General features: G+C 49.2%; 1 protein-coding gene across 1 annotated transcript; it reads right to left on the bottom strand.

Annotated features, from left to right (window-relative positions):
- Positions 1–1,665: 1,665 nt before the first annotated feature.
- LOC135505669 (nematocyst expressed protein 4-like) lies at positions 1,666–2,139 on the bottom strand (the record flags this gene model as incomplete). Its single annotated transcript, XM_064924750.1, has 1 exon — positions 1,666–2,139. A coding segment is annotated over one exon (474 nt), but the record flags the coding sequence as incomplete, so codon positions are not given.
- Between the last annotated feature and the right edge of the window lie 11,382 nt (positions 2,140–13,521).

Genomic DNA, 13,521 nt, shown 5'->3' with positions numbered 1-13,521 from the left:
CCATCACTCATTCATATATCCTTATGTACATATTCTTTATCCCCTTACACTGTGTATAAGACAGTAGTTTAGGAATTGTTAGTTAGATTACTTGTTGGTTATTACTGCATTGTCGGAATTAGAAGCACAAGCATTTCGCTACACTCGCATTAACATCTGCTAACCATGTGTATGTGACAAATAAAATTTGATTTGATTTGATTTGGTAGTGGTGTTGGTGGTGGTTGTGGTGTTGGTGGTGGTAGTGGTGTTGGTGGTGGTGGTTTTGTTGGTGGTGTTGGTGGTGGTGTTGTTCGTGGTGTTGTTCGTGGTGGTACTGGTGGCGGTGGTGGTGTTGTTGGTGGTGGTAGTGGTAGTACTGGTGGTGGTGGTGGTGGTAGTGGTAGTACTGGTGGTGGTGGTGGTGTTGTTAGTGGTGGTAGTGGTAGTACTGGTGGTGGTGGTGGTTGTGGTAGTACTGGTGGCGGTGGTGGTGTTGTTAGTGGTGGTAGTGGTAGTACTGGTAGTGGTGGTGGTTGTGGTAGTACTGGTGGTGGTGGTAGTGGTAGTGGTGGTGGTGGTGGTGTTGGCGGTGGTGGTATTGGTAGTACTGGTGGTAGTGGTAGTACTGGTGGCGGTGGTGGTGTTGTTAGTGGTGGTAGTGATAGTACTGGTGGTGGTGGCGGTGCTAGTGGTGTTGGTGGTGGTCGTGGTAGTACTGGTGGTGGTCGTGGTGGTAGTGTTGTTGGTGGTAGTGTTGTTGTTGTTGGTGGTGGTATTGGTGATGATGGGGTTGGTATGGTAGTTAGTTGAGATGTGGATGGGAGGGTAGTTAATTTAGATGTGGATGGGAGGGTAGTTCATTTAGATGTGGATGGGGGAGTAGTTAGTTGAGGTCCTCAAAGGGCCCTTAGAGCTGAAGGGCCCAAAGCATCCATGTGATTATTAGTAATTACCTATAGAAGGCTTCCACCTCTGCTCTTTGAGTCAGGGGCCACCAGCCATCAGATATGGGATTGTAAAAGACCTGTCATTACCATCAAGCTGTCATGCGTTTTTTCCTAATTGACTGTTTGTGCAGTTTTTCTGTGCTTTGTTTTTTTGCGTGGGTGCGCCGGGTGGCAAAAAAACGGGACCTCTCCTTGGTTGCGGGTATAGATGAGGTGGGTATAGACGAGGCGGGTATAGACGAGGCGGGTACAGACGAGGCGGGTACAGACGAAGCGGGTATAGAAGAGGTGGGTATGGACGAGGTGGGTATGGACCAGGTGGGTATAGACGAGGTGGGTATAGACGAGGCGGGTATGGACTAGGTGGGTATGGACCAGGTGGGTATAGACGAGGTGGGTATAGACGAGGCGGGTATAGACGAGGCGGGTATAGAAGAGGCGGGTATGGACCAGGTGGGTATGGACCAGGTGGGTATAGACGAGGTGGGTATAGACGAGGCGGGTATAGACGAGGCGGGTATAGACGAGGCGGGTATAGACGAGGCGGGTATAGACGAGGCGGGTATAGGCGAGGCGGGTATAGACGAGGCGGGTATAGACGAGGCGGGTATAGACGAGGCGGGTACAGACGAGGCGTGTATAGACGAGTTGGGTATAGACAAGGTGGGTATGGACCAGGTGGGTATGGACCAGGTGGGTATGGACCAGGAGGGTATAGACGGTGTGGGTATGGACGAGGCGTGTATGGACGAGGTGGGTATGGACGAGGCGGGTATAGACGAGGCGGGTATAGACGAGGTGGGTATAGACGAGGTGGGTATAGACGAGGCGTGTATAGACGAGGCGTGTATAGATGAGGTGGGTATGGACCAGGTGGGTATAGACGAGGTGGGTATGAACGAGGCTGGTATATACGAGGTGGGTATGGACCAGGTGGGTATAGACGAGGTGGGTATGGATGAGGCAGGTATGGACGAGGCGGGTATAGACAAGGCGGGTATATACGAGGCGGGTATAGACGAGGCGGGTATGGACGAGGCGTGTACGGACGATGCGGGTGCGGACGAGTCGGGTATAGACGAGGCGGGTATAGACGAGGCGGGTATAGACGAGGCGGGTATAGACGAGGCGGGTACAGACGAGGCGGGTATAGACGAGGCGGGTATAGACGATGTTGGTACAGACGAGGCGGGTATAGACGAGGCGGGTATAGACGAGGCGGGTATAGACGATGTTGGTACAGACGAGGCGGGTATAGACGAGGCGGGTATAGACGATGTTGGTACAGACGAGGCGGGTATAGACGAGGCGGGTATAGACAAGGCGGATATAGACGAGGCGGGTATAGACGAGGCGGGTATAGACAAGGCGGGTATAGACAATGTTGGTACAGACGAGGTGGGTATAGACGAGGCGGGTATAGATGAGGGGGACATAGACGAGGCGGGTATAGACGAGGCGGGTATAGATGAGGGGGATATAGACGAGGTGGGTATAGAAGAGGCGGGTATAGACGAGGCGGGTACAGACGAGGCGGGTATAGACGAGGCGGGTATAGACGAGGCGGGTATAGACAAGGGGGATATAGACGAGGTGGGTATAGAAGAGGCAGGTATAGACGAGGCGGGTACAGACGAGGCGAGTATAGAGGAGGCGGGTATAGATGATGTTGGTACAGACGAGGCGGGTATAGACGATGTTGGTATAGAAGAGGCGGGTATAGACGAGGTGGGTATAGACGAGGCGGGTATAGACGATGTTGGTACAGACGAGGCGGGTATAGACGATGTTGGTATAGAAGAGGCGGGTATAGACGAGGTGGGTATTCAGTTACAACGCAGAAAGAGCATTCCGAAGGGACTTTGATGTGGAGAAGCAGGGCCACAATGGCCCCCTGTTTATGCTGTAGGAGCATCCCTAATACACACACGGACACACAGACACAAACATACACACCTCTGAATCATGGCATGGTTAGAGCGAAATATCCCAGACGTACGGTCTGTGTCTCTGTGCATGTGTGTGCGTGTTACGTTCCCCAGTTTGTGTTTTTGCATGTGTTTATTGAAATCCCTCAAGCAGCTGATTGGTCGACTCCATGGCTAATTGGAGAGCTGACCCCGCCCCCTCGTCAAGACGCAGCTGTCTCCAATTACCCATTCATTCTGAAGCTATATAAATGCCAGTGTTCTGTTCAGGAGAGAGATTTGCTGGGGGTTCATTGCTGGGAGGTCATTGCAGAGAGATTGAATGTGAGGGAGGTCATTGCTGAGAGAGAAGGCTGATGGCTGTGGATATTTTACTGTGTTAGTTGTTTGTAGCAGTTGGTATGTTCTGTGAGTTTGTTGCTCAGATAGAGCTTATTTGATGTCCTTTGTTTCTTAGTTTGTTTGAGAAATTATTTGTTCTCCTGTTTCATTTGTTCCCAGAGGGGAAGGGTCAGGCAACTCGGGAGTGCTTAGGCAAGAGACCCGCGGGAATACATATAACCGTAGCATATTCACTGTCTAGGCACTCTAGGTAAGACCTGGGCGGACCACCCCTGTATTTTGGTTAGGGCACCAGGTGGTGCTAAAGTAGGTAAGTAGTGGGTAGACAGGTACGGTAGGAGAGGGTAGGTTAGGTAAGTAGTGGTTAGGCAGGTAAGATAGGAGAGGTTAGGTAAGTAGTGGTTAGGCAGGTAAGGTAGGAGAGGGGTCTTTGATATTTACTTTCTTTGCTTTGGTTCCTTCCAGCCCCTTTTCCCCATATGACCGTGTAAAGGAATAAAGTCCTTGTAAATGGTACCACATTCTGTCTGTTGTCATCCTCACTCACACACATTCTGTCTGTTGTCATCCTTACTTACATCACTTCACGGAGAGTTGAGTTGTAGCAGGGTGTTGCGTTCTCTCTTCACGGAGGCATGCGTAACATAATGGGGGCTCATCCGGGATCTTTCCATTAAACCCACCGGACCCTGCTGCTCTGAGCTCTCTGTGGTTAGTGATTGAGGTGTGATGGTAGGTTGTGAGTTTGGATGACTTGTTTAGTTAGTGTGTTCAGGAGACTGCATTGTATATAAGATGGCTGCCTCAGCCATCTCCAAGTTTTGAAGCGCCTTCTATTGATTGTTTGGTGAGGTTTCGTAAAGTAGACCTTATAGCTATAGCTGACCATTATGGATTTGTTTTCCCTGAGAAAGCCCTAAAGGCTGAGCTTTTGGTGCTCGTCAGGGAGGGTGTAGTGAGAGAACGGATTCTCTCATTGCAAGGATGGTGGTGGGGTTGGGGGTACGATGGTGGTGAGGTTGGGGGTACGATGGTGGTGGTGGGGGTTGTATCGTGGTGGTGGGGGTGTATGGTGGTGGGGTTGGGGGTATGATGGGGGTGGGGTTGGGGGTACGATGGTGGTGGGGTTGGGGGTTGTATGGTGGTGGGGTTGGGGGTATGATGGTGGTGGTGGGGTTGGGGGTTGTATGGTGGTGGGGTTGGGGGTATGATGGTGGTGGGGTTGGGGGTTGTATGGTGGTGGGGTTGTATGGTGGTGGTGGTGGGGTTGGGGGTTGTATGGTGGTGGGGTTTGGGGTATGATGGTAGTGGGGTTGGGGGTTGTATGGTGGTGGGGTTGGGGGTTGTATGGTGGTGGGGTTGGGGGTTGTATGGTGGTGGGGTTGGGGGTTGTATGGGGGGGGGGTTGTATGGTGGTGGGGTTACTATGGTGGTGGTGGGGTTGGGGGTTGTATGGTGGTGGGGTTGGGGGTATGATGGTGGTGGGGTTGGGGGTTGTATGGTGGTGGGGTTGTATGGTGGTGGTGGTGGGGTTGGGGGTTGTATGGTGGTGGGGTTTGGGGTATGATGGTAGTGGGGTTGGGGGTTGTATGGTGGTGGGGTTGGGGGTTGTATGGTGGTGGGGTTGGGGGTTGTATGGTGGTGGGGTTGGGGGTTGTATGGGGTTGGGGGTTGTATGGTGGTGGGGTTACTATGGTGGTGGGGTTGGGGGTTGTATGGTGGTGGTGGTGGTGGTGGTGGGGTTGGAGGTTGTATGGTGGTGGGGTTGGGGGTTGTATGGTGGTGGGGTTGGGGGTATGATGGTGGTGGGGTTGGGGGTATGATGGTGGTGGGGTTGGGGGTTGTATGGTGGTGGTGGGGTTGGGGGTTGTATAGTGGTGGGGTTGGGGGTATGATGGTGGTGGGGTTGGGGGTATGATGGTGGTGGGGTTGGGGGTTGTATGGTGGTGGGGGTTGGGGGTTGTATGGTGGTGGTGGGGTTGGGGGTTGTATGGTGGTGGTGGGGTTGGGGGTATGATGGTGGTGGGGTTGGGGGTTGTATGGTGGTGGGGTTGGGGGTTGTATGGTGGTGGGGTTGGGGGTTGTATGGTGGTGGGGTTGGGGTTGTATGGTGCTGGGGTTGGGGTTGTATGGTGGTGGTGGGGTTGGGGGTTGTATGGTGGTGGTGGTGGGGTTGGGGTTGGGGTTGGGGGTTGTATGGTGGTGGGGTTGGGGGTACTATGGTGGTGGGGTTACTATGGTGGAGGGGAGGTGGTATGATGGTGGTGGGGTTGGGGGTACTATGGTGAAGGGGAGGGGGTATGATGGTGGTTGGGGTACTATGGTGGAGGGGAGGGGGCATGATGGTGGAGGGGAGGGGGTATGATGGGGGTGGGGTTGGGGGTATGATGGTGGTGGGGTTGGGGGTTGTATGGTGGTGCGGTTTGGGATACTATGATGGAGGGGAGGGGGTTATTTGGTGGTGGTGGGGTTGTGGGTTGTATGGTAGTGGGGTTGGGGGGGTTGGCAGCAGAGTTGTGAGTTCTTTGGCAGCAGAGTTGTGAGTTCTATGGCAGCAGAGTTGTGAGTTCTATGGCAGCAGAGTTGTGAGTTCTATGGCAGCAGAGTTGTGAGTTCTATGGCAGCAGAGTTGTGAGTTCTATGGCAGCAGGGTTGTGAGTTCCTTGGCAGCAGAGTTGTGAGTTCTATGGCAGCAGAGTTGTGAGTTCTATGGCAGCAGAGTTGTGAGTTCCTTGGCAGCAGAGTTGTGAGTTCCTTGGCAGCAGAGTTGTGAGTTCTATGGCAGCAGAGTTGTGAGTTCTATGGCAGCAGAGTTGTGAGTTCTATGACAGCAGAGTTGTGAGTTCCTTGGCAGCAGAGTTGTGAGTTCCTTGGCAGCAGAGTTGTGAGTTCTATGGCAGCAGAGTTGTGAGTTCCTTGGCAGCAGAGTTGTGAGTTCTATGGCAGCAGAGTTAGGGGTTCCGGCTACAGAATGACCCATGATCTCAGGCAGTAGAGCAGATGTTAGACATGGCGCTTAGCGTCTGGTCCCGAGGCCCAACGGCCGTTTTCTCTGAACGCTGTTGGCTAATCACATCCTTCTCCTTGTAAGAACTGGGACAATTAGTAAATGGACATAGCCATTGTGTATAAATATTAAATATCATGATGGTATCCTCCACCCCCCCCCCCCCCATGTGATCTATCCTCCAGATGGCTTGTTCCATGCAGAGAAACATAAATATATGCCTGACTCGGCTCCACGCTCTCTGTTACACTCTCTGGGTCGTCCGAGGACAAAGATTCTGAATCAGAACAATAGAGGTCCTTCAGAAATGTCATGGAACGCTGCCTCGAAACTGCAGTCGACATGATGCAACTACCAACCCAATTTTCCCAGTGAAAATGAAAGGCGAATGTATCTGCAGCAGATCAGCAGGGAAGATCTTTGACGTACATAGATAATCTTTTTATTTTATTTTAAATCAAACGTTCAAGAAGAGGACCTCTCCCCTCAGTGGCGTAAGAGGTTGTGTGCTGACAGTTTAAACCATCTTATTATATTGAACTGTTTAACAGATCTTTGTGTAATAGCTAGCAGAATATCCCATATGGGTAAAGACTTTTGTAAGGAGACAATTAAACCCCAAAGCTACATATTACCTGTTTAAAGATAGCTACATCTGTGTAGATCCTAAGTTCTTACAGGAAGTAGAGGACAGGAAAACTTCAAGTAGAGGACAGGAAAACTTCAAGTAGAGGACAGGAAAACTACAAGTAGAGGACAGGAAAACTTCAAGTAGAGGACAGGAAAACTACAAGTAGAGGACAGGAAAACTACAAGTAGAGGACAGGAAAACTACAAGTAGAGGACAGGAAAACTACAAGTAGAGGACAGTAAAACTACAAGTAGAGGACAGTAAAACTACAAGTAGAGGACAGGAAAACTTCAAGTAGAGGACAGGAAAACTTCAAATAGAGGACAGGAAAACTTCAAGTAGAGGACAGGAAAACTTCAAGTAGAGGACAGGAAAACTACAAGTAGAGGACAGGAAAACTACAAGTAGAGGGGGATTAGAGCAATAGAAGTAAGACAACTGCTACATACAGGATAGTCTGGCACTAAGAGCTGAGGATATTACCACAAAGAAGGCTCAATGAGTTATACAGACAACTTTAATAAACAACCTGAAATAATCTAAATGTAGGTATGTGTTTTCAGTTGTTGATTCAATAAGACAATGCCCATTTCAAGATTATCTTTCTAAAATACAAACAGTTAATTCAGAATAGTTTGGCAAGTTAGCTGGCTAAGACACTGATCCTGCATTGTAGTATACTCTTCTGTAGGCCACAGATATTTGGTCCATGCCGAAGTAGGATAGGTTGAACTAATCCTAACCCTGGTAGAATAGGATAAACTAATCCTAACCCTGGTAAAATAGGATAAACTAATCCTAACCCTGGTAGTATAGGATAAACTAATCCTAACCCTGGTAAAATAGGATAAACTAATCCTAACCCTGGTAGTATAGGATAAACTAATCCTAACCCTGGTAGTATAGGATAAACTAATCCTAACCCTGGTAAAATAGGATAAACTAACCCTAACCCTGGTAGTATAGGATAAACTAATCCTAACCCTGGTAGTATAGGATAAACTAATCCTAACCCTGGTAAAATAGGATAAACTAACCCTAACCCTGGTAGTATAGGATAAACTAATCCTAACCCTGGTAAAATAGGATAAACTAACCCTAACCCTGGTAGTATAGGATAAACTAATCCTAACCCTGGTAAAATAGTATAAACTAATCCTAACCCTGGTAGTATAGGATAAACTAACCCTAACCCTGGTAGTATAGGATAAACTAACCCTGGTAGTATAGGATAAACTAATCCTAACCCTGGTAGAATAGGATAAACTAACCCTAAACCTGGTAGTATAGGATAAACTAATCCTAACCCTGGTAGTATAGGATAAACTCATCCTAACCCTGGTAGTATAGGATAAACTAATCCTAACCCTGGTAGTATAGGATAAACTAACCCTAACCCTGGTAGTATAGGGTAACCTTGATGGTCCGCAACCAAACAGTCTATACATTACACTGTTAACACACACACACTATGCATAACTACATAGGGCTACATTAGCCAACAGGGGAAACGTCAAGTAGTCAGTGTGATGTGTTAGTGTGTTGCTCTATGGAATTGTAAATGCAGTCATTTACCACGTGGATGTTGTTCTGACTGATCAGAGCAGACAGAGGAAGCAGGGTGGGACCAGCCTGGACCCTGACCCTGTAAAACAACAGCACCCAAAGAAAATAGCAGGTCACACACGTTGCAGGTCACACACGATCATTTGGAAACTACTCACACCCCTTCCCCTTTTCCCACATTGTGTTACGTTACAGCCTAATTCTAAAATTGATTAAAATATAATTTTCCCTCATCAATCTACACACAATACCCCATAATGACATCACAATACCCCATAATGACATCACAATACCCCATAATGACATCACAATACCCCATAATGACATCACAATATCCCATAATGACATCACAATATCCCATATTGTTAAAGCAAAAACATGTTCAGGTGCATCCTGCTTCCATCGATCATCCTAGAAAATCAGTTGATTGGACATTATTTGAAAAGGCACACACCCTGTCTACATAAGGTCCCAAGCCATGAGGTCGCAGGAATTATCCATAGAACTCTGAGACAGTGCCGAGGCACAGATCTGGGGAAGTTTACCAAAATATTTCTGCAGCATTGAAGGTCCCCAAGAACACAGTGGCCGCCATCATTCTTAAATGGAAGAAGTTTGAAACCACTGAGCAATCGGACCTTGGTCAGGGAGGTGACCAAGAACCCAATGGTCACTCTGGCAGAGCTCTAGAGTTCCTCTGTGGAGATGGGAGAACCTTCCAGAAGGACAACCATCTCTACAGCACTCCACCAATCAGGCCTTTATGGTAGAGTGGCTAGATGGAAGCCACTCCTCAGTAAAAGGCACATGACAGCCAGCTTGGAGTTTTGCAAATGGCACCTAAAGGATTCTCAGACCATGAGAAACAAGATTCTCTGGTCTGATGAATCCAAGATTGAACTCTTTGGCCTGAATGCCAAGTGTCACGTCTGTAGGAAACCTGGCACCATCCCTATGGTGAAGCATTGAGGTGAAGCATGGTGGTGGCAGCATCATGCTGTGGGGATGTTTTTCAGCGGCAGGGACTGGGAGACTAGTCAGGATCGAGGGAAAGATGAATGGAACAAAGTACAGAGATATCCTTGATGAAAACCTGCTCCAGAGCGCTCAGGACCTCAGACTGGGGGCGAAGGTTCACCTTCCAACCGGACAACGACCCTAAGCACACAGCCAAGACAACGCAGGAGTGACTTCGGGACAAGTCTCTGAATGTCCTTGAGTGGCCCAGCCAGAGCCTGGACTTGAACCCGATCGAACATCTCTGGAGAGAACTGAAAATAGCTGTGCAGCGATGCTCCCCATCCAACCTGATAGAGCTTGAGAAGATCTGCAGAAAATAATGGGAGAAACTCCCCTAATACAGGTGTACCAAGCGTTTAGCGTCATACCCAAGAAGACTCAAGGCTGTAATCGCTGCCAAAGGTGCTTCATCAAAGTACTGAGTAAAGGGTCTGAATACCTATGTAAATGTGATATTTTCAGTTTTTTTTATTTGTAATACATTTGGAAACATTTCCAAAAATGTATTTTTGCTTTGTCATTATAACATACCGAGTCGATGTGCAAATAGGTAGATAAATAAATAGGTAATTTAACAAGGTAATTGTAGTAGCTATGTGCAAATACCATCCTGTAGGTTTTCACTCCAACCCTAATCTAGCACAACTGATTCTAATAATTACCTGGTTGATGAATCAGGTTAGTAACAACTGGTGTTGGAGTGAAAACAGACCGGAGGGTAGTTCTCCAGGAAGAGGTTTGGACAAGCCCTGGGGTAAAGTGATGTGGCATTTACCCTCACATAAAGTCCAGTGTGTTGGGTAGAGTCCAGTGTGTTGGGTAGAGTCCAGTGTGTTGGGTAGAGTCCAGTGTGTTGGGTAGAGTCCAGTGTGTTGTGTAGAGTCCAGTGTGTGGGGGTAGAGTCCAGTGTGGTGGGTAGAGTCCAGTGTGTGGGGGTAGAGTCCAGTGTGTTGGGTAGAGTCCAGTGTGTACATAGAGTCCAGTGTGTACATAGAGTCCAGAGTGTACATAGAGTCCAGAGTGTACATAGAGTCCAGTGTTGTGGGTAGAGTCCAGTGTGTGGGGGTAGAGTCCAGTGTGTGGGGGTAGAGTCCAGTGTGTTGGGTAGAGTCCAGTGTGTACATAGAGTCCAGTGTGTACATAGAGTCCAGAGTGTACATAGAGTCCAGAGTGTACATAGAGTCCAGTGTGTACATAGAGTTCAGAGTGTACATAGAGTCCAGAGTGTACATAGAGTCCAGAGTGTACATAGAGTCCAGAGTGTACATAGAGTCCAGTGTGTACATAGAGTCCAGAGTGTACATAGAGTCCAGAGTGTACATAGAGTCCAGAGTGTACATAGAGTCCAGAGTGTACATAGAGTCCAGTGTGTACATAGAGTCCAGAGTGTACATAGAGTCCAGAGTGTACATAGAGTCCAGAGTGTACATAGAGTCCAGTGTGTACATAGAGTCTAGAGTGTACATAGAGTCCAGAGTGTACATAGAGTCCAGTGTGTGGGGGATAGAGTCCAGTGTTGTGGTTAGAGTCCATTAGGTGGGATAGAGTCCATTTTGTGGGATAGAGTCCAGTGTGTTGGGTAGAGTCCAGTGTGTTGGGTAGAGTCCAGTGTGTTGGGTAGAGTCCAGTGTGTTGGGTAGAGTCCAGTGTGTTGGGTAGAGTCAGTGTGTTGGGTAGAGTCCAGTGTGTGTGGTAGAGTCCAGTGTGTTGGGTAGAGTCCATTTTGTGGGATAGAGACCAGTGTGTTGGGTAGAGTCCATTTTGTGGGATAGAGTCCAGTGTGTGTGGTAGAGTCCAGTGTGTTGGTAGAGTTCAGTGTGGGGGGAGGAGTCCAGTGTGTTGGGTAGAGTCCAGTGTGTGGTTAGAGTCCAGTGTGTTGGGTAGAGTCCAGTGTGTTGGGTAGAGTCCAGTGTGTTGGGTAGAGTCCAGTGTGTTGGGTAGAGTCCAGTGTGTTGGGTAGAGTCTGTGTGTTGTGTAGAGTCCAGTGTGTTGGGTAGAGTCAGTGTGTTGGGTAGAGTCCAGTGTGTGTGGTAGAGTCCAGTGTGTTGGGTAGAGTCCAGGGTGTTGGGTAGAGTCCAGTGTGTGTGGTAGAGTCAGTGTGTTGGGTAGAGTCCAGTGTGTGTGGTAGAGTCCAGGGTGTTGGGTAGAGTCCAGTGTGTGTGGTAGATTCCAGGGTGTTGGGTAGAGTCCAGTGTGTGGTTAGAGTCTCTCACTGTTCTCTCCCTGCTCTCTGTTCTCTCCCTGTTACCTGTTCTCTGTTCTCTGTTATCTCCCGGCTCTCTGTTATCTCCATGTTCCCTGTTCTCTCCCTGTCCTCTCCCTGTCCTCTCCTGTCCTCTCCCTGTTCTCTCTCTGTTCTCTCCCTGTTCTCTCTCTGTTCCCTTCCTGTTCTCTCTCTGTTCCCTCCCTGTTCTGTCTCTGTTCCATGTTCCCTGTCCTCTCCCTGTCCTCTCTCTGTTCTCTCTCTGTTCCCTCCCTGTCCTCTCCCTGTTCTCTCCCTGTCCTCTCTCTGTTCTCTCTCTGTTCCCTCCCTGTTCTCTCCCTGTAGTCTCTCTGTTCCCTCCATGTTACCTTCCTGTTCTCTCCCTGTTCTCTCCCTGTTCCCTCCCTGTTCCCTCCCTGTTCCCTCCCTGTTCTCTGTTCTCTCCCTGTTCTCTCCCTGTTCTCTCCCTGTTCTCTCCGTTCTCTGTTCTCTCCCCGTTCTCTGTTCTCTCCCTGTTGTCTGTTCTCTCACTGTTCTCTCCCTGTTCTCTGTTCTCTCACTGTTCTCTCCCTGTTCTCTGTTCTCCCACTGTTCTCTCCCTGTTCTCTGTTCTCTCACTGTTCTCTCCCTGTTCTCTGCTCTCTCACTGTTCTCTCCCTGTTCTCTGCTCTCTCACTGTTCTCTCTCTGTTCTCTGTTATCTCCCTGTTCTCTGTTATCTCCATGTTCCCTGTTCTCTCCCGGTTCTCTCTCTGTTCTCTCCCTGTTCTCTCCCTGTTCTCTCCCTGTTCTCTCCCCGTTCTCTCCCTGTTCTCTCTCTGTTCCCTCCCTGTTCCCTCCCTGTTCTCTCTCTGTTCTCTCACTGTTCCCTCCATGTTCTCTCCCTGTTCTCTCCCTGTTCTCTCTCTGTTCCATGTTCCCTGTTCTCTCCCTGTTCTCTCTCTGTTCTCTCTCTGTTCTCTCGCTGTTGTCTCCCTGTTCTCTCCCTGTTCTCTCTCTGTTCCCTCCCTGTTCTCTCTCTGTTCCCTCCCTGTTCTCTCTCTCTTCCATGTTCCCTGTCCTCTTTCTGTTCTCTCCCTGTCCTCTCCCTGTCCTCTGTCTGTTCTCTCTCTGTTCCCTCCCTGTTCCCTCCCTGTTCTCTCCTTGTTCCCTTCCTGTTCTCTCTCTGTTCCATGTTCCCTGTTCTCTCCCTGTTCTCTCTCTGTTCTCTCGCTGTTGTCTCCCTGTTCTCTCCCTGTTCTCTCTCTGTTCCCTCCCTGTTCTCTCTCTGTTCCCTCCCTGTTCTCTCTCTGTTCCATGTTCCCTGTCCTCTTTCTGTTCTCTCCCTGTCCTCTCCCTGTCCTCTCTCTGTTCTCTCTCGGTTTTCTCCCTGTTCTCTCCCTGTTCTCTCCCTGTTCTCTCCCTGTTCCCTTCCTGTTCTCTCTCTGTTCCCTCCCTGTTCTTTCCCAGTTCTCTACCTGTTCCCTGTTCTCTCCCTGTTCTGTTCTCTCCCTGTTCTCTGTTCTCTCCCTGTTCTATCTTTTCTCCCTCTTCCCTGTTCTCTCTCTGTTCTTTCCCTGTTCTCTTCCTGTTCTCTCCCTGTTCTGGTATCTCCTTGTTCTCTGTTCTCTCTCTGTTCTCTGTTCTCTCACTGTTCTCTCCCTGTTCTCTGTTTTCTCCCTGTTCTCTCCCTGTTCTCTTTTCTCTCACTGTTCTCTCCCTGTTCTCTGTTCTCTCCCTGTTCCCTGTTCTCTCTCTGTTCTCTCCCTGTTCCCTGTTCTCTCTCTGTTATCTGTTATCTCAATGTTCCCTGTTCTCTCTGTTATCTCCCTGTTCTCTGTTTATCTCCATGTTCCCTGTTCTCTCCCTGTTCTCTCCCTGTCCTCCCCCTGTTCTCTCCCTGTTCTCTCCCTGTTC

Source organism: Oncorhynchus masou, chromosome 1 (genome assembly GCF_036934945.1).
Source record: "Oncorhynchus masou masou isolate Uvic2021 chromosome 1, UVic_Omas_1.1, whole genome shotgun sequence".
Taxonomy (NCBI): domain Eukaryota; kingdom Metazoa; phylum Chordata; class Actinopteri; order Salmoniformes; family Salmonidae; genus Oncorhynchus; species Oncorhynchus masou.
The sequence above is the reverse complement of the archived record's forward strand: the minus strand, read 5'-3'. Positions and strand labels throughout refer to the sequence as shown.